This window comes from Bombina bombina, chromosome 6 (assembly GCF_027579735.1).
Source record: "Bombina bombina isolate aBomBom1 chromosome 6, aBomBom1.pri, whole genome shotgun sequence".
Lineage (NCBI taxonomy): Eukaryota > Metazoa > Chordata > Amphibia > Anura > Bombinatoridae > Bombina > Bombina bombina.
This window is the reverse complement of record NC_069504.1, coordinates 1494707-1516326: the sequence shown is the minus strand read 5'-3', so window position 1 is coordinate 1516326 and position 21620 is coordinate 1494707. Positions and strand designations below refer to the sequence as shown.

Here is a 21620-nt window from a genome sequence, read left to right as displayed (position 1 = left end):
TACCTTCTGGACTTCAAATCCTCTCCCCCAAGAGGGAGATTTCATCTGTCAAGGTTGTCAACAAACCAAATAAAGAAAGAGGCATTTCTACGCTGCGTACAAGATCTTTTATTAATGGGAGTGATCCATCCGGTTCCGCGGTCGGAACAAGGACAAGGGTTTTACTCAAATCTGTTTGTGGTTCCCAAAAAAGAGGGAACTTTCAGGCCAATCTTGGATTTAAAGATCCTAAACAAATTCCTAAGAGTTCCATCGTTCAAAATGGAAACTATTCGGACAATTTTACCCATGATCCAAAAGGGTCAGTACATGACCACAGTGGATTTAAAGGATGCTTACCTTCACATACCGATTCACAAAGATCATTACCGGTATCTAAGGTTTGCCTTTCTAGACAGGCATTACCAGTTTGTAGCTCTTCCATTCGGATTGGCTACGGCTCCAAGAATCTTCACAAAGGTTCTGGGTGCTCTTCTGGCGGTACTAAGACCGCGAGGAATTTCGGTAGCTCCGTACCTAGACGACATTCTGATACAAGCTTCAAGCTTTCAAACTGCCAAGTCTCATACAGAGTTAGTACTGGCATTTCTAAGGTCGCATGGATGGAAGGTGAACGAAAAGAAGAGTTCTCTCTTTCCACTCACAAGAGTTCCCTTCTTGGGGACTCTTATAGATTCTGTAGAAATGAAGATTTACCTGACAGAAGACAGGTTAACAAAGCTTCAAAATGCATGCCGTGTCCTTCATTCCATTCAACACCCGTCAGTAGCTCAATGCATGGAGGTGATCGGCTTAATGGTAGCGGCAATGGACATAGTACCCTTTGCACGCCTACATCTCAGACCGCTGCAATTGTGCATGCTAAGTCAGTGGAATGGGGATTACTCAGACTTGTCCCCTCCTCTGAATCTGGATCAAGAGACCAGAAATTCTCTTCTATGGTGGCTTTCTCGGCCACATCTGTCCAGGGGGATGCCATTCAGCAGGCCGGACTGGACAATTGTAACAGACGCCAGCCTACTAGGTTGAGGCGCTGTTTGGAATTCTCTGAAGGCTCAGGGACAATGGAATCAGGAGGAGAGTCTCCTACCAATAAACATTCTGGAATTGAGAGCAGTTCTCAATGCCCTTCTGGCTTGGCCCCAGTTAACAACTCGGGGGTTCATCAGGTTTCAGTCGGACAACATCACGACTGTAGCTTACATCAACCATCAGGGAGGGACAAGAAGCTCCCTAGCAATGATGGAAGTATCAAAGATAATTCGCTGGGCAGAGTCTCACTCTTGCCACCTGTCAGCAATCCACATCCCGGGAGTGGAGAACTGGGAGGCGGATTTCTTAAGTCGTCAGACTTTTCATCCGGGGGAGTGGGAACTTCATCCGGAGGTCTTTGCCCAAATACTTCGACGTTGGGGCAAACCAGAGATAGATCTCATGGCGTCTCGACAGAATGCCAAGCTTCCTCGTTACGGGTCCAGATCCAGGGATCCGGGAGCGGTTCTGATAGATGCTTTGACAGCACCTTGGACCTTCGGGATGGCTTATGTGTTTCCACCCTTCCCGATGCTTCCTCGATTGATTGCCAGAATCAAACAGGAGAGAGCATCAGTGATTCTAATAGCGCCTGCATGGCCACGCAGGACTTGGTATGCAGATCTAGTGGACATGTCATCCTGTCCACCTTGGTCTCTACCTCTGAAACAGGACCTTCTGATCCAGGGTCCCTTCAAACACCAAAATCTAATTTCTCTGAAGCTGACTGCTTGGAAATTGAACGCTTGATTTTATCAAAACGTGGTTTTTCGGAGTCAGTTATTGATACCTTAATACAGGCTAGGAAGCCTGTTACCAGAAAGATTTACCATAAGATATGGCGCAAATACTTACATTGGTGCGAATCCAAGAGTTACTCATGGAGTAAGGTTAGGATTCCGAGGATATTGTCTTTTCTACAAGAAGGTTTAGAAAAGGGTTTATCAGCTAGTTCCTTAAAGGGACAGATTTCAGCTCTGTCCATTCTTTTACACAAACGTCTGTCAGAAGTTCCGGACGTTCAAGCTTTTTGTCAGGCTTTAGCTAGGATCAAGCCTGTGTTTAAAACTGTTGCTCCACCATGGAGTTTGAACTTAGTTCTTAATGTTTTACAGGGTGTTCCGTTTGAACCCCTTCATTCCATTGATATCAAGCTGTTATCTTGGAAAGTTCTATTTTTAATGGCGATTTCCTCGGCTCGAAGAGTCTCTGAGTTATCCGCTTTACATTGTGATTCTCCTTATCTGATTTTTCATTCAGACAAGGTAGTTCTGCGTACTAAACCTGGGTTCCTACCTAAGGTGGTCACTAACAGGAATATCAATCAAGAGATTGTGGTTCCATCTTTGTGTCCTAATCCTTCTTCGAAGAAGGAACGTCTGCTACACAATCTAGATGTAGTCCGTGCCCTGAAATTTTATCTACAGGCAACTAAGGATTTTCGACAAACGTCTTCCCTGTTTGTCGTTTATTCTGGTCAGAGGAGAGGTCAAAAAGCTTCTGCTACCTCTCTCTCTTTTTGGCTTCGTAGCATAATTCGGTTAGCCTATGAGACTGCTGGACAGCAGCCTCCTGAAAGAATTACAGCACATTCTACTAGAGCTGTGGCTTCCACTTGGGCCTTTAAGAATGAGGCTTCTGTTGAACAGATTTGCAAGGCTGCAACTTGGTCTTCTCTTCATACTTTTTCCAAATTTTACAAATTTGACACTTTTGCTTCTTCGGAGGCTGTTTTTGGGAGAAAGGTTCTTCAGGCAGTGGTTCCTTCCGTATAAAGAGCCTGCCTGTCCCTCCCGTCATCTGTGTACTTTAGCTTTGGTATTGGTATCCCAGAAGTAATGATGACCCGTGGACTGACCACACTTAACAGGAGAAAACAAAATTTATGCTTACCTGATAAATTCCTTTCTCCTGTAGTGTGGTAAGTCCACGGCCCGCCCTGTTTTTTATGGCAGGTAAAAAAAATTTGAATTATACTCCAGTCACCACTACACCCTTTGGCTTCTCCTTTCTCGTTGGTCCTTGGTCGAATGACTGGAGGTGACGTAGAGGGGAGGAGCTATATAGCAGCTCTGCTGGGTGAATCCTCTTGCACTTCCTGTTGGGGAGGAGTTAATATCCCAGAAGTAATGATGACCCGTGGACTGACCACACTACAGGAGAAAGGAATTTATCAGGTAAGCATAAAATTTGTTTTTATCTGGATTCTTTTTAGTTTGAAGCAAAGAAGATCTATCTATTGTGCACGCTTTTTTGTAGCCATCTGTGATTATTTCTAGAGGATATCCTTTCTCCTTGAACCTTTCTATTAAAATCCCCGATTGTTCATGAAATTTTGCTTCAAGACTGCAGTTTCTTTTTATTCTGCAAAATTGACTAAATGGTATATTCTTCCATTGTCTATGATGATTGCTTGTATAATGTAGGACGTTGTTGCAGTCAACTGTTTTAAAATATGTTGATGTACAAATATTAAAATCTTCATCTCTAGTTAAAATTAAATCTAAAAACTCTATAGACTCTATCTGTATGTTGAAGGTGAAATGAATCCCCATTGAATTGTCATTGAGGAAGGAGCAAAAATGTGTGGCCTCCTCTTGCGTTCCCTTGAAAATAAATAACAAATCATCTATGTAACGGCCATAGAACACCAGGTTGCCCCTCCAGCTTGAATTTTATATATACTTATTTTCGAAATATCCCATAAATAAGTTTGCAAAGCTGGGGGCAAACCTGGTGCCCATGGTCGTACATTTGGTTTGAAGATAAAAATTATCTAAAAATTTAAAATAATTATGTTTCAAAATAAACTCAATTAGCATTAGAATATATTCTTTTTGTGCAGACTGCATGTAAATATCCTCCTCCAAGTAATATTTCACGGTCGAAATCCCTAATTCGTGGGATATGTTAGAGTAAAGGGCACTTACATCAGCAGATACCCAAATCACATCTCTTCCACATTTGATCTCTATTAATTTATACAGTAAATCTGTAGTGTCTCTAATAAAGGAAGGTAAATTTTGGACATATTTTTGCAGGAAACTGTCTATATACTCTGACAGTTTGTCCGTAAGGCTATTTATACCTGCAATAATTGGCCTTCCCGGAGGCTTTGTTGAGTTCTTATGAATTTTTGGAAGATGGTGGTAGTAGTAGGGAATAGAAGAATGTATTGGAGTCAGGTATCTCTTTTCTTTGTTGTTCAAAATACCCTCACTACTACCAAATTCCAAAATCTGCAGTAGTTGTTTCAAAAATATTTGTGTAGGGTCTGCATCTAACCTCCTATAGTATTCGCTATTCAGCTGAGGTTAGATGCAGACCCTACACAAATATTTTTTTCTACCTGTGGAGTGTGGGCGTACTTTGAACTTGTATTTTTGTCCAATCACATTTTACCACTGCCTTTTTAAGTATGTACTCACCTGCATGACACCTATGGCTATGATTACGGCTGCTGGCCGAAACATGTAAGCCCTGGTGTCACGCTCACACACCTTTCCTGTCTATGCTGTTTGTGCAGCCTGCTTGGCGTTTTAACTAAGCCTAATAAAATTGGATTTTATTCTACATATAGCTGGATCCTGCCTTCTTTGTGACTGTTTGTATTCACACCAGCTTTGGATCCGCTTTAGCCCCTGTTCACCTGTATCTTGTTGCAAACCCGGGTGAAGAAAGAGAGCACCGCCCCCCGACCGGAGAATTCGGTGACGTCACGATCAAAGCTGAATGCACGCATGGCAAGCCAGAAGCGCTGTTGGAGTTTCATGTGAGTGCCGGATGTTTTTGAGCTATTAGCCCACCGATATGGTTTCGGTTTGACCGCATAGGTCCCCCGGCATGTCCAGAGCTCCTCCATGGAAGAATTACACAGCTAAGTCACGATTGTAGGGGCGGCAGAGCTCATTTGGGGTAAGTCCCGGGTACAACAGAAAAAGTTTGTTGCATATTTGTTTGCAGTTTGGTTCGCATGTTTGAAGAGTACCTCCTATCTTTTCACATTTTTCACTATACACATAGTAACACATAAATATATATGTATATACACATACTAACACATAAATATATATGTATATACACATAATAACACATAAATATATATGTATATACACATAATAACACATAAATATATATGTATATACACATAGTAACACATAAATATATATGTATATACACATAGTAACACATAAATATATATGTATATACACATACTAACACATAAATATATATGTATATACACATACTAACACATAAATATATATGTATATACACATACTAACACATAAATATATATGTATATACACATACAGGGAGTGCAGAATTATTAGGCAAGTTGTATTTTTGAGGATTAATTTTATTATTGAACAACAACCATGTTCTCAATGAACCCAAAAAACTCATTAATATCAAAGCTGAATAGTTTTGGAAGTAGTTTTTAGTTTGTTTTTAGTTATAGCTATTTTAGGGGGATATCTGTGTGTGCAGGTGACTATTACTGTGCATAATTATTAGGCAACTTAACAAAAAACAAATATATACCCATTTCAATTATTTATTTTTACCAGTGAAACCAATATAACATCTCAACATTCACAAATATACATTTCTGACATTCAAAAACAAAACAAAAACAAATCAGTGACCAATATAGCCACCTTTCTTTGCAAGGACACTCAAAAGCCTGCCATCCATGGAATATGTCAGTGTTTTGATCTGCTCACCATCAGCATTGCGTGCAGCAGCAACCACAGCCTCCCAGACACTGTTCAGAGAGGTGTACTGTTTTCCCTCCTTGTAAATCTCACATTTGATGATGGACCACAGGTTCTCAATGGGGATCAGATCAGGTGAACAAGGAGGCCATGTCATTAGATTTTCTTCTTTTATACCCTTTCTTGCCAGCCACGCTGTGGAGTACTTGGACGCGTGTGATGGAGCATTGTCCTGCATGAAAATCATGTTTTTCTTGAAGGATGCAGACTTCTTCCTATACCACTGCTTGAAGAATGTGTCTTCCAGAAACTGGCAGTAGGACTGGGAGTTGAGCTTGACTCCATCCTCAACCCGAAAAGGCCCCACAAGCTCATCTTTGATGATACCAGCCCAAATCAGTACTCCACCTCCACCTTGCTGGCGTCTGAGTCGGACTGGAGCTCTCTGCCCTTTACCAATCCAGCCACGGACCCATCCATCTGGCCCATTAAGACTCACTCTCATTTCATCAGTCCATAAAACCTTAGAAAAATCAGTCTTGAGATATTTCTTGGCCCAGTCTTGACGTTTCAGCTTGTGTGTCTTGTTCAGTGGTGGTCGTCTTTCAGCCTTTCTTACCTTGGCCATGTCTCTGAGTATTGCACACCTTGTGCTTTTGGGCACTCCAGTGATGTTGCAGCTCTGAAATATGGCCAAACTGGTGGCAAGTGGCATCTTGGCAGCTGCACGCTTGACTTTTCTCAGTTCATGGCCAGTTATTTTGCGCCTTGGTTTTTCCACACGCTTCTTGCGACCCTGTTGACTATTTTGAATGAAACGCTTGATTGTTCGATGATCACGCTTCACAAGCTTTGCAATTTTAAGAGTGCTGCATCCCTCTGCAAGATATCTCACTATTTTTGACTTTTCTGAACCTGTCAAGTCCTTCTTTTGACCCATTTTGCCAAAGGAAATGAAGTTGCCTAATAATTATGCACACCTGATATAGGGTGTTGATGTCATTAGACCACACCCCTTCTCATTACAGAGATGCACATCACCTAATATGCTTAATTGGTAGTAAACTTTCAAGCCTATACAGCTTGGAGTAAGACAACATGCATAAAGAGGATGATGTGGTCAAAATACTCTTTTGCCTAATAATTCTGCACTCCCTGTAGTAACACATAAATATATATGTATATACACACAGTAACACATAAATATATATGTATATACACACAGTAACACATAAAGATATATGTATATACACATAGTAACACATAAATATATATGTATATACACATAGTAACACATAAATATATATGTATATACACACAGTAACACATAAATATATATGTATATACACACAGTAACACATAAATATATATGTATATACACACAGTAACACATAAAGATATATGTATATACACATAGTAACACATAAATATATATGTATATACACACAGTAACACATAAATATATATGTATATACACATAGTAACACATAAATATATATGTATATACACATAGTAACACATAAATATATATGTATATACACATAGTAACACATAAATATATATGTATATACACATAGTAACACATAAATATATATATGTATATACACATACTAACACATAAATATATATATGTATATACACATACTAACACATAAATATATATGTATATACACATAGTAACACATAAATATATATGTATATACACATAGTAACACATAAATATATATGCATATACACATAGTAACACATAAATACGTATATATGTATATACACATAATAACACATAAATATATATGTATATACACACATAGTAACACATAAATATATATGTATATACACACATAGTAACACATAAATATATATGTATATACACATAGTAACACATAAATATATATGTATATACACATAGTAACACATAAATACGTATATATGTATATACACATAATAACACATAAATATATATGTATATACACATACAGGGAGTGCAGAATTATTAGGCAAATGAGTATTTTGACCACATCATCCTCTTTATGCATGTTGTCTTACTCCAAGCTGTATAGGCTCAAAAGCCTACTACCAATTAAGCATATTAGGTGATGTGCATCTCTGTAATGAGAAGGGGTGTGGTCTAATGACATCAACACCCTATATCAGGTGTGCATAATTATTAGGCAACTTCCTTTCCTTTGGCAAAATGGGTCAAAAGAAGGACTTGACAGGCTCAGAAAAGTCAAAAATAGTGAGATATCTTGCAGAGGGATGCAGCACTCTTAAAATTGCAAAGCTTGTGAAGCGTGATCATCGAACAATCAAGCGTTTCATTCAAAATAGTCAACAGGGTCGCAAGAAGCGTGTGGAAAAACCAAGGCGCAAAATAACTGGCCATGAACTGAGAAAAGTCAAGCGTGCAGCTACCAAGATGCCACTTGCCACCAGTTTGGCCATATTTCAGAGCTGCAACATCACTGGAGTGCCCAAAAGCACAAGGTGTGCAATACTCAGAGACATGGCCAAGGTAAGAAAGGCTGAAAGACGACCACCACTGAACAAGACACACAAGCTGAAACGTCAAGACTGGGCCAAGAAATATCTCAAGACTGATTTTTCTAAGGTTTTATGGACTGATGAAATGAGAGTGAGTCTTGATGGGCCAGATGGATGGGCCCGTGGCTGGATTGGTAAAGGGCAGAGAGCTCCAGTCCGACTCAGACGCCAGCAAGGTGGAGGTGGAGTACTGGTTTGGGCTGGTATCATCAAAGATGAGCTTGTGGGGCCTTTTCGGGTTGAGGATGGAATCAAGCTCAACTCCCAGTCCTACTGCCAGTTTCTGGAAGACACTTTCTTCAAGCAGTGGTACAGGAAGAAGTCTGCATCCTTCAAGAAAAACATGATTTTCATGCAGGACAATGCTCCATCACACGCGTCCAAGTACTCCACAGCGTGGCGGGCAAGAAAGGGTATAAAAGAAGAAAATCTAATGACATGGCCTCCTTGTTCACCTGATCTGAACCCCATTGAGAACCTGTGGTCCATCATCAAATGTGAGATTTACAAGGAGGGAAAACAGTACACCTCTCTGAACAGTGTCTGGGAGGCTGTGGTTGCTGCTGCACGCAATGTTGATGGTGAACAGATCAAAACACTGACAGAATCCATGGATGGCAGGCTTTTGAGTGTCCTTGCAAAGAAAGGTGGCTATATTGGTCACTGATTTGTTTTTGTTTTGTTTTTGAATGTCAGAAATGTATATTTGTGAATGTTGAGATGTTATATTGGTTTCACTGGTAAAAATAAATAATTGAAATGGGTATATATTTGTTTTTTGTTAAGTTGCCTAATAATTATGCACAGTAATAGTCACCTGCACACACAGATATCCCCCTAAAATAGCTATAACTAAAAACAAACTAAAAACTACTTCCAAAACTATTCAGCTTTGATATTAATGAGTTTTTTGGGTTCATTGAGAACATGGTTGTTGTTCAATAATAAAATTAATCCTCAAAAATACAACTTGCCTAATAATTCTGCACTCCCTGTACACCTAGATTACGAGTTTTGCGTTAGGCTTAAGAAGCAGCGTTAGCCGGTCCTAACGCTGCTTTTTAACGCCCGCTGGTATTACAAGTCTTGCAGGTACAGGCTCACCGCTCACTTTTTTGGCCAGACTTGGAAATTCAATGGGACTTGCATAGCACCGGTATATGAGTCTGCCAAAAAGTGAGCGGTAAACCCTCTCCTGTCAAGACTGGTAACGCATTCTAAAGTCAGTAGTTAAGAGTTTTACACTACAACGCCGTAGCATAAAACTCTTAACTAAAGTGCTAAAAAGTACACTAACACCCATAAACTACCTATTAACCCCTAAACCGAGGCCCTCCCGCATTGCGAACACTAAAATAACATTTTTAACCCCTAATCTGCCGAACCGGACATCGCCCCCACTATAATAAATATATTAACCCCTAAACCGCCGCACTCCCACCTCATAAACACTAGTTAAATATTATTAACCTCTGATCTGCCGTCCCTAGCAAAGCCGACACCTACCTACATTTATTAACCCCTAATCTGCCGCCCCAACATTGCCGCCACTATACAAAAGTTATTAACCCCTAAATCTAAGTCTAACCCTAACACCCCCTAACTTAAATATAATTAAAAGAAATCTAAATAAAAATTACTATCATTAACTAAATTATTCCTATTTAACCCCTTAAGGATGCATGTCGTACAGGGTATGTCGCACACAAACTGGTCTTTAAAGACCAGCGACGTACCCTGTACGACATTAGGGGTTTAAAGCCGCTGGAAGCGATCCTGCTCGCTTCCAGCCGCTTTCCGGTTATTGCAGTGATGCCTCGATATCGAGGCATCCTGCAATAACACCCCTTGGCCATTCAATGTAGAGAGAGCCACTCTGTGGCCCTCTCTACACCGGAAATCGATGGCCGGTATCATTGGTGGGTGGGAGCTTACATAGGAGGCGGGTGGGCGGCCATCGATGGGCCCTATAACGTCGAAGGGGGCAGGATCGTCAAGTGGGCGGGATCGTGCACGGGAGGGCGGGGGTGGGCGCATGCACGGGGTGGAAGCGGGTGGGAAGGGCTACACTACAGAGTTTTAAAAAAAAAAAGTGGGATAGAGTGGGGTAAAATTTAATTTAAAAAAAGCATCTAAGGGATCTGGGAGGGGTGGGGTGTTGGTCTTTGGCTGGGGGGAAGCTACACTACAGAAAAAAATAATAAAAAGCAGTTATTTTAGTAAACTGGGTACTGGCAGACAGCTGCCAGTACCCAAAATGGCTACTAATAAGGTAGAGGGGAAGGGTTAGAGAGCTGTTTGGGGGGGGGGGGTGGTATCAGGGAGGTTGGGGGCTAAGGGGGATCCTACACAGCAGCATATGTAAATATGCTAAAAAAAAAATTTAAAATACCTTTTATTTTAGTACTGGCAGAATTTATGCCAGTACTTAAGATGGTGGGGTCAGTTGTGGGGTGGGGGAGGGAAGAGAGCTGTTTGGGAGGGATCAGGGGGTCTGATGTGTCAGGTGGGAGGCTGATCTCTACACTAAAGCTAAAATTAACCCTGCAAGCTCCCTACAAGCTACCTAATTAACCCTTTTACTGCTGGGCATAATAAATGTGTGGTGCACAGCGGCATTTAGGGCCTTCTAATTACTTAAAAGCAATGCCAAAGCCATATATGTCTGCTATTTCTGAACAAAGGGGATCCCAGAGAAGCATTTACAACCATTTGTGCCATAATTGCACAAGCTGTTTGTATTTGTGAAGAAGTGAATGTTTTTTTTTATTTGATCGCATTTGGCGGGCAAATGGTGGCATGAAATATACCAAAATGGGCCTAGATCAATACTTTGGGTTGTCTACTACACTAAAGCTAAAATTAACCCTACAAGCTCCCTAATTAACCCCTTCACTGCTGGGCATAATACACGTGTGGTGTTCAGCTGCATTTAGCGGCCTTCTAATTACCAAGAAGCAACGCCAAAGCCATATATGTCTGCTATTTCTGAACAAAGGGGATCCCAGAGAAGCTTTTACAACCATTTGTGCCATAATTGCACAAGCTGTTTGTAAATTAGTTCAGTGAGAAACCTAAAATTGTGAAAAATGTAAAGTTTTTTTTTTTTCATTTGATCGCATTTGGCGGTGAAATAGTGGCATGAAATATACCAAGATGGGCCTAGATCAATACTTGGGGTTGTCTACTACACTAAAGCTAAAATTAACCCTAGAAGCTCCCTTCATGCTCCCTAATTAACCCCTTCACTGCTGGGCATAATACACGTGTGGTGCGCAGTGGCATTTAGCGGCCTTCTAATTACCAAAAAGCAACACCAAAGCCATATATGTCTGCTATTTCTGAACAAAGGGGATCCCAGAGAAGCGTTTACAACCATTTATGCCATAATTGCACAAGTTGTTTGCAAATAATTTCAGTGAGAAACCTAAAGTTTGTGAAAAAAAATTGTGAAAAAGTGAACAATTTTTTTATTTGATCTCATTTGGCGGTGAAATAGTGGCATGAAATATACCAAAATGGGTCTATAGCAATACTTGGGGTTGTCTACTACACTAAAGCTAAAATTTGGTTTGGAAATAGCAAAGTGCTACTTGTACTTATTGCCCTATAACTTGCAAAAAATGCAAAGAACATGTAACATTGGGCATTTCTAAACTCAGGACAAAATTTAGAAACTATTTAGCATGGGTGTTTTTTGGTGGTTGTAGATGTGTAACAGATTTTGGGGGTCAAAGTTAGAAAGAGTGTTTTTTTTCCTTTTTTTCCTCATATTTTATACTTTTTTTATAGTAAATGATATGATATGATGAAAATAATGGTATCTTTAGAAAGTCCATTTAATGGCGAGAAAAACGGTATATAATATGTGTGGGTACAGTAAATGAGTAAGAGAAAAATGACAGCTAAACACAAACACCGCAGAAATGTAAAAATAGCCCTGGTCCTTAAGGGAAAGAAATTGCAAAATGGCCTTGTCCTTAAGGGGTAAAAACTAAATACTTACCTATAAAATAAACCCTAAGTTATATACAATATAACTAATAGTTACATTGTAGCTAGCTTAGGGTTTATTTTTTTTTAACTAGGTAGAATAGTTACTAAATAGTTATTAACTATTTAATAACTACCTAGCTAAAATAAAGACAAATTTACCTGTAAAATAAAACCTAACCTAAGTTACACTAACACTACACTATAATTAAATTAATTCCCTAAATTAAATACAATTAAATAAAATTAGCAAAAGTACAAAAAAAAACACTAAACTACAGAAAATAATAAACAAATTACAATATTTTTAAACTAATTACACCTAATCTAATCCCCCTAACAAATTAAAAAAGCCCCCCAAAATAAAAAAAGCCCTATCCTACACTAAATTACAAATAGCCCTTAAAAGGGCCTTTTGCGGGGCAATGCCCCAAAGTAATCAGCTCTTTTACCTGTAAAAAAATTACAAATCCCCCCCAACATTAAAACCCACCACCCACACAACCAACCCAACCAACCCTACTCTAAAACCCACCCAATACCCCCTTAAAAAAAGCTAACACTAACCTCTTAAATATCACCTTACCGGGAGAAGTCTTCATCCAACCGGGCCGAAGTCCTCAACGAAGCCGGGAGAAGTCTTCATCCAAGCCGGGCTAAGTGGTCCTCCAGACGGGCAGAAGTCTTCATCCAGACGGCATCTTCTATCTTCATCCATCTGGCACGGAGCGGGTCCATCTTCAAGACATCCGACGCGGAGAATCCTCTTCATCCAATGGCTAACACTGGATGAAGGTTCCTTTAAATGACGTTATCCAAGATGGCATCCCTTCAATTCTGCTGATTTTTTCCTACCTTAATTCCGATTGGCTGATAGAATTCTATCAGCCAATCGGAATTGAAAGGACGCCATCTTGGATGATGTCATTTAAAGGAACCTTCATTCAGTGTTAGCCGTCGGATGTCTTGAAGATGGACCTGCTCTGCACCGGATGGATGAAGATAGAAGATGCCGTCTGGATGAAGACTTCTGCCCGTCTGGAGGACCACTTCGCCTGGCTTGGATGAAGACTTCTCCTGACTTCGTTGAGGACTTCGGCCCGGTTGGATGAAGACTTCTCCCGGTAAGGTGATCTTCAAGGGATTAGTGTTAAGTTTTTTTTAAGGGGATATTGGGTGGGTTTTAGAGTAGGGTTGGTTTTGTGGGTGGTGGGTTTTAATGTTGGGGGGGATTTGTAATTTTTTTGTACAGGTAAAAGAGCTGATTAATTTAGGGCAATGCCCCGCAAAAGACCCTTTTTAAGGGCTATTTGTAATTTAGTGTAGGGTAGGGCTTTTTTATTTTTGGGGGGCTTTTTTAATTTTGTTAGGGGTAATAGAATAGGTGTAATTAGTTTAAAAATCTTGTAATTTGTTTATTATTTTCTGTAATTTAGTGTGTTGTTTTTTTGCATTTTAGCTAATTTTATTTAATTGTATTTAATTGTATTTAATTTAGGGAATTAATTTAATTATAGTGTAGTGTTAGGTGTTAGTGTAACTTAGATTAGGTTTTATTTTACAGGTAAATTTGACTTTATTTTAGCTAGGTAGTTATTAAATAGTTAATAACTATTCAATAACTATTCTACCTAGTTAACATAAATACAAACTTGCCTGTAAAATAAAAATAAACCCTAAGCTAGATACAATGTAACTATTAGTTATATTGTAGCTATCTTAGGGTTTATTTTATAGGTAACTATTTAGTTTTAAATAGGAATAATTTAGTTAATGATATGAATTTTATTTAGATTTATTTAAATTATATTTAAATTAGGGGGGGTTAGGGTTATACTTAGGTTTAGGGGTTAATAAATTTAGAATAGTGGTGGCGATGTTGGGGGCAGCAGATTAGGGGTTAATAAGTATAATGTAGGTGTCGGCGATGTTGGGGGCAGCAAATTAGAGGTTAATAAGTATAATGTAGGTGGCGGCGATGTCCGGAGCGGCAGATTAGAGGTTAATAGTTATAATGTAGGTGTTGGCGATGTCGAGGGCAGCAGATTAGGGGTTCATAGTTATAATGTAGGTGTGAGCGATGTTGAGGGTGGCAGATTAGGGGTTAGTAGTTATAATGTAGGTGTGAGCGATGTTGAGGGTGGCAGATTAGGGGTTAGTAGTTATAATGTAGGTGTTGGCGATGTCGAGGGCGGCAGATTAGGGGTTAATAAGTGTGAGATTAGGGGTGTTTAGACTCGGGGTTCATGTTAGGGTGTTAGGTGTAAACATAAATGTTTTTTCCCCATAGGAATCAATGGGGCTGCGTTAGGAGCTAAACGCTGCTTTTTTGCAGGTGTTAGACTTTTTTTCAGCCGGCACTCCCCGTTTGATTCCTATGGGGAAATTGTGCACAAGCACGTTACACCAGCTCACTGCTAACGTAAGCAGCGCTGTTATTGGAGTGAGATGTGGCGCAAAAGTTTGCTCAACGCTCACTTTTTGTCTGTTAACGCCGAGTTTGTAAAAACCCGTAATACCAGCGCTGTCTGTAAGTGAGCGGTGAGCATAAACTGCTCGTTAGCATTGCACAGCCTCTAACACAAAACTCGTAATCTAGCCGATAGTAACACATAAATATATATGTATATACACATAGTCAGTGTCAGGATCAGTGTCAGGATATAGAGAGTGAAGGAGACTCACATAAGATCACATGACAATAGGAAGATATCTGGGGTGGGATATGTAAGTAGATGGTCAGTACCAGGTGGGACTCTGTACTGACAGTAATGAGAACAGGATATAGAAAGGGAAGGAGACTCACATGAGACTAATACACAGTAAGCACTTCTGTATGATATCAGTGTCATGGATACCAGACAGCTAAGGCTACCCCAACCTCACTGTCACGGATACTGGGCTGCAGGGGTTGAACTCTTACCCCCTCTTTTTGGTTGAAGTATAAGGTGACAGCCCAATTCAGTATTGCCTATCCCAACCCCCCCTAGACTCAGAATGTTTGAAATTATTGCAACCTCCTGCTGTTATGTGCCTTTCTGTTATTGTATGAGTCATCCATTGTCATTTTGTGATTAGATAATCGAATGCTGAGACCTCCTGCTGTTATGTGTCTTTCTGCTATTGTGTGAGTCATCCATTGTCCTTTTGTGATTAGATAATTGAATGCTGAGACCTCCTGCTGTTATGTATCTTTCTGCTATTGTGTGAGTCATCCATTGTCCTTTTGTGATTAGAATCTTGTTTAACTAACCATGGTCTGATGTTTGTCTCATTGTATAATATTTGTTATAACTACCCCCCTTTTCTGTTGGAAATGTATAAAAGCTGTGTTTTCTGTGAAATAAAGCAGTTCTATTTTCACCTGAATGCTAGTCTGTCTAGTTATTTGGGTGGGCTCCTGCTAGAATCACTTTCCTGAGCTACATAGCAGCCTGTTCCAGGCAGAGGAAGGCAGACTCCAGCTACCTAGTCTGGGTAGCTGGAGTCTGCCACAGGGTGGGACCCTGGGTACTGATGCTGTCGGCCATCAGGGGTGGCTACAGGCTGTGGTCCCTTGCTAGCTACATAGCTGCAGTTGGCAGGGAGGAAGCAGGACCTGTTTGGCGGCGCTACCCAGTCGGGGTAACTGGGGTATCCGTCCTATTGGCTGGCAGCGGTGGCATCTGCTTCTTTTAGGTTCCTGCTGACAGAGGAGAAGCGTCACTGTAGCCGGTAAATATGTAGGCAGAGTTCCTAGGGAGAGTTCAAAAGATGCTGACCGGAACAAATGATCCGTGTCCGGAACAGGACGTTCTGGGATGGAGGAACCTTTCCCTCCGACACCTCTGGGGGGAGGCTCTTCAACAGGAATGGAAGGATGGAAAGGTCCTCCCCACAAACGACCAGAGGTTCCAGGTTCGGTGGACCTTGAGAGTGCCTTTTCTGGGAAAACAGCCAAAGAAAGAATGGCTATCTGTTCTTTATAGACTGGTCCAGCAAGAGATGTGGGTGGAGGATGGCTATTGGGCCCTCCAATGGATCGCTACACAGCCATTGCTGGAGGTTGCTCCCCCACAGAGGGCTTTGGCTTTGGCGACCCTGGATTGCTATTTACAAAAAGGACAGAGGACCCACAGTTTGGGAGCGAAACGGACCAGGGTCTGGAGGATATCTCTGGGCTCCAAGAGGAACTGCTGGATCTCTTGGAGGAATCCTGGCTACTAGATGATTTGGATTTTATAATTGACCAGGAAGAGGCACTGGTCAAGGAATACAAGAGGCTGCTAGATCTCGTTAAGCAGTGTGCCAAGGGTATACAGATCTGGGGTGTAGCCCTCTGGGATTCATGGAGCTTGACCGTGGAGGAGTGGCAAAAAAGAAAAAGGGAACCAGGGCTGCTGGATCCCGATCAGCAGTCTAGCTCCGAGCTTATGGTCTTGGACCAGGGGGCCACCCTAGCAGAAGTGCTGGCAACAGGACAGAGAGCTGCCGGCCTCAGCCCAGCCACTGCAGCAGCTCTGGTAAACCAGGGAGAGGCGGTAGTCATCCTCCCTCCCCTTACACAGAACCCCTTGCAGGGAGAGACGGATATCGATAACTCTCCCCAGCGGCAGAACCCGTTCCCGGGAGAGGAGACAATCGGTCTCGCTCCCCAGCAGCAGAGCCAGGAGCAGGGAGAAGAGACAGTCAGTCTCTTTCCCCAGCAGCAGAGCCATCCCCTGGGAGTGGAGGTATTCATCCTCCCTCCCCTTACGCAGAACCCCTTCCTGGGAGAGGAGACAGTCGGTCTCTCTCCCCAGTGGCAGAGCCATCCCCTGGGAGTGGAGGTAGTCGGTCTCCCTCACCTTATAGAGAACCCCTTGCAGGGAGAGATGGATGTTGATAACTCTCCCCAGTGGCAGAGCCAGGAGCAGGGAGAGGAGACAGTCGGTCTCCCTCCCCAGCAGCAGAGCCATCCCCTGAGAGCGGAGGTAGTCGTCCTCCCTCCCCATAAGCAGAACCCCTTTCTGGGAGAGGTGATAGTCGGTCTCTCTCCCCAGTGGCAGATCCATCCTTCAGGAGTGGAGGTAGTCATCCTCCCTCCCCTTACAGAGAAGTCCTTGCAGGGAGAGACGGGTATTGCTATCTCTTCCCAGTGGCCAAATCCCTTTCTGGGAGAGGAGACAAATGGTCTCTCTCCCCAGCGGCAGCACATTTTCCCATGGAGCGGAGGTAGCAGACCTCCCTCCCCAGCAGTATATCTCCTTCTCGGGAGAAGAGACAGACGGTCTTTCCCCTCAGTAGCTTGGCAGGGTCTCTACCCTTTTCTTGTCCCGGAGTATTTCTCACCGGGGGCAGGCGTTACATTAGGCAAGGAGGAGAAAAGCTTATACAGTTGGTGCCACATGTTTGGGCACCTGAGCTTTGCCTGCCCCACCAAGAAGCAACCTCCCCCTCTGGTTTGGATCACCTCTCCCAGCAACTGAGAAGTGGAGGGCCACCGTCGGACAGCCCCAGTCTGACCCGTTAGGGGTCTAGCTGGGTCTGCCAAACTGGAGGGGAGGAGATGTCATGGATACCAGACAGCTAAGGCTACCCCCCACCCCCTACAACCTCCCTGTCATGGATACTGGGTTGCAGGGGTTGAACTCTTACCCCCACTTTTTGGTTGGAGTATAAGGTGACAGCCCAATTCAGTATTGCCTGTCCCAACCCCCCCCTAGACTCAGAATGTTTGAGATTATTGCAACCTCCTGCTGTTATGTGCCTTTCTGTTATTGTATGAGTCATCCATTGTCCTTTTGTGATTAGATAATCGAATGCTGAGACCTCCTGCTGTTATGTGTCTTTCTGCTATTGTGTGAGTCATCCACTGTCCTTTTGTGATTAGAATCTTGTTTAACTAACCATGGTCTGATGTTTGTCTCATTGTATACAAGCTGTGTTTTCTGTGAAATAAAGAAGTTCTATTTTCACCTGAATGCTAGTCTGTCTAGTTATTTGGGTGGGCTCCTGCTAGAATCACTTTCCTGAGCTACATAGCAGCCTGTTCCAGGCAGAGGAAGGACACTCTGGCAGAGCTACCTAGTCTGGGTAGCTGGAGTCTGCCACAGGGTGGGACCCTGGATACTGATGCTGTCGGGCATCAGGGGTGGCTACAGGCTCTGGTCCATTGCTAGCTACATAGCTGCAGTCGTCAGGGAGGGAGCAGGACCCATTTGGCGGAGCTACCCAGTCGGGGTAACCAGGGTTTCCGTCACAGTCAGCTTTTGGTTTTTACGAACCTTAATGTCACTACCGCAGGCCTGAACACTATTAAATTTTTTTACACCAGAAATATCACAAACGTACATTAGTCTCCTGGTGAAATACAGTTTTAGGGTTATCTGGTAAATGAGTTGGAATCAGATAAGATGCTGCATTGTGTGCCCAGATACATATGCACTATATAAACACAGTGGGCTAAATATACTAATAAACTTTCTACTTTCTGAAGTCTCACCAGTTCTTGTGTTATGTTATAAGACTAATTCACTAAAGTTCTCACCAGCCTCTCCATCTACACCAGCCTTTTTATCTACACCAGCCTCTCCATTTACACCAGCCTCTCCATCTACACCAGCTTCTCAATTTACACCAGCCTCTCCATCTACACCAGCTTCTCCATCTATACCAGCCTCTCCATTTACACCAGACTCTCCATCTACACCTGCCTTTTCATCTACACCAGCATCTCCATCTACAACAGCCTTTTCATCTACACCAGCATCTCCATCTACACCAGCTTCTCAATTTACAACAGCCTCTCCATCTACACCAGCTTCCGAATTTACACCAGCCACTCCATCTACACCAGCTTCTCCATCTATACCAGCATCTCCATCTACACCAGACTCTCCATCTACACCAGCATCTCCATCAGCCTTTTCATCTACACCAGCCTTTTCATCTACACCAGCCTTTTCATCTACACCAGCATCTCCATCTACACCAGCCTTTTCATATACACCAGCATCTCCATCTAGACCAGCATCTCCATCTAGACCAGCATCTCCATCTAGACCAGCATCTCCATCTAGACCAGCCTCTCCATCTACACCAGCCTCTCCATCTACACCAGCCTCTCCATCTACACCAGCCTCTCCATCTACACCAGCCTCTCCATCTACACCAGCCTCTCCACCCAGCCTTTCCATCTACACCAGCTTCTCCATCTACACCAGTTTCTCCATCTACACCAGACTTTTCATCTACACCAGCATCCCCACCTACACCAGCATCCCCATCTACACCAGCATCTCCATCTACACCAGATTCTCCATCTACACCAGCCTTTTTTATATACATCAGTATCTCCATCTACACCACCCTCTTCAGCTTCCCCAAATGTGTTGTTGTTTTATGAATATTTTACACTGAGAATGGTGTGAAGACTGAGCTTTAGTGAATCAGGTATACAAATTAACTAATGAATGGGAGAGTCTATGACTGTAGACCACAATACAGGCCACTATATAAATATTAAACAGTATGCCTAATAAGAAGTGTGCACTACACACAGGTGTCATTTGTTTGGTGTGTAATAAGCTGTTGTCATTTGCACAAGTTCAATATTGAGTGACAAATATTTTGTGTCTCAGCACTGGGATCCTGTGCTTCATGTTTAGTTTGATAATACCTCTCTATTTCGTCCCGTCCTCAGGCACCATAGAGCTGATCCGGGCCAGACCCATTGCTGAAATTCTGAATGCCCTTGGAGCCGGCAGAATTCGAGCAACTGATACTATCAACCACAGAGTAGGCGCAGAACTGCTAGTGCGAGTGGGTCAGCATGTGAACAAAGGTGAGCAGCACATGCACACTAGGGCATAAGCATGGCACGTGACTTGTCACCAAAGTCGTAGTGCAGGTAGTGCCAGGGAGATCTTAATAGTTTCTAAAATATTCCAATCCATTAGAAAAGATGTTGCATGTATTATTTAATTTTCCTGAATTTATATATATGTATTCAGCAAAATCTGGCAATGACTGTGCTAAACTGTTATCTACAGGGATAGCTCAGCCATGTTTTTCTGGACACAGCACACGAATAGTGACCCTAGAAAGCACTATTCCCTGAACACCCTGCAACATGTGTAACTCATAAGTGTCCAGAAACACATGGCTGAGATGGCAACCCTAGATACCGCAGGCTTCTCCATGGTTGGAGCAAAGGCTCAGGCCTTATTGGTTGTAAAAGTGGTGCAAGTTCTTACAGTAAACACCAAACATATCAATTCATATAGTGCGTTCAATAATTTAGTATTTTCTCTTGTTAAGTGTATCCAGTCCACGGATCATCCATTACTTATGGGATATTAACTCCTCCCCAACAGGAAGTGCAAGAGGATTCACCCAGCAGAGCTGCTATATAGCTCCTCCCCTAACTGCCATTACCAGTCATTCTCTTGCACCCAACGACTAGATAGGATGTGTGAGAGGACTATGGTGATTATATTTAGTTTTATACCTTCAATCAAAAGTTTGTTATTTTATAATAGCACCGGAGTGTGTTATTCCTTCTCTGGTAGAATTTGAAGAAGAATCTACCTGAGTTTTTACTATGATTTTAGCCGGCGTAGTTAAGATCATATTGCTGTTTCTCGGCCATCTGAGGAGAGGTAAACTTCAGATCAGGGGACAGCGGGCAGATTAATCTGCAAAGAGGTATGTAGCAGCTTATTATTTTCTGACAATGGAATTGATGAGAAAATTCTGCCATACCGATATAATGTAAACTCAGCCTTAAATGCAGTAGCAGCAACTGGTATCAGGCTGTCATGTATGTATATTTTACACTTCAGTATTCTGGGGAATGGCACTTCACTGGAATTATACTGTGTGCATAAGACTTTAGCCTAATTTGCAGGGACTGGCAACAGGCTCTTTAATAACACTTAATTTATGTTAAACGTTTTTTGCTGGCATGTAAAATCGTTTCATTTTCTGAGGTACTGGGTGAATAAAATGTTTTGGGCATTATTTTTTCCACTTGGCAGTTGTTTTATTTAATTTATGACAGTTTACTGATCTCTCTCACTGTTGTGTGTGAGGGGGAGGTCAAAAAATTCAGTCAGAAGCTCATTGTATTTCCTGCATGATCCGGTTCATCTCTACAGAACTCAGGGGTCTTCAAAACTTGTTTTGAGGGAGGTAATCATTCACAGCAGAGCTGTGAGATTGTAGTTGACTGTGATAAAAAACGTTTATTTCTGTAACTTTTTTTTCTGCTATCAGGGTTAGTTATCCTTCGCTAATGGGAACAAGCCTTTGCTAAAATTGTGTTTTTTACAAAGATTTGATGCTATAACCTTTCAGTTTATTAACTTTCAACTG

General features: G+C 42.0%; 1 protein-coding gene across 1 annotated transcript in view; it reads left to right on the top strand.

Moving 5' to 3' along the window:
* Positions 1-21620, top strand: part of TYMP (thymidine phosphorylase) — a 470962-nt gene that overhangs the window by 433709 nt on the left and 15633 nt on the right. Inside the window, exon 10 of the mRNA XM_053716294.1 lies at positions 19948-20088. Coding sequence (XP_053572269.1) covers positions 19948-20088 — 141 coding nt within the window. The remainder of the gene's footprint in view (positions 1-19947; positions 20089-21620) is intronic.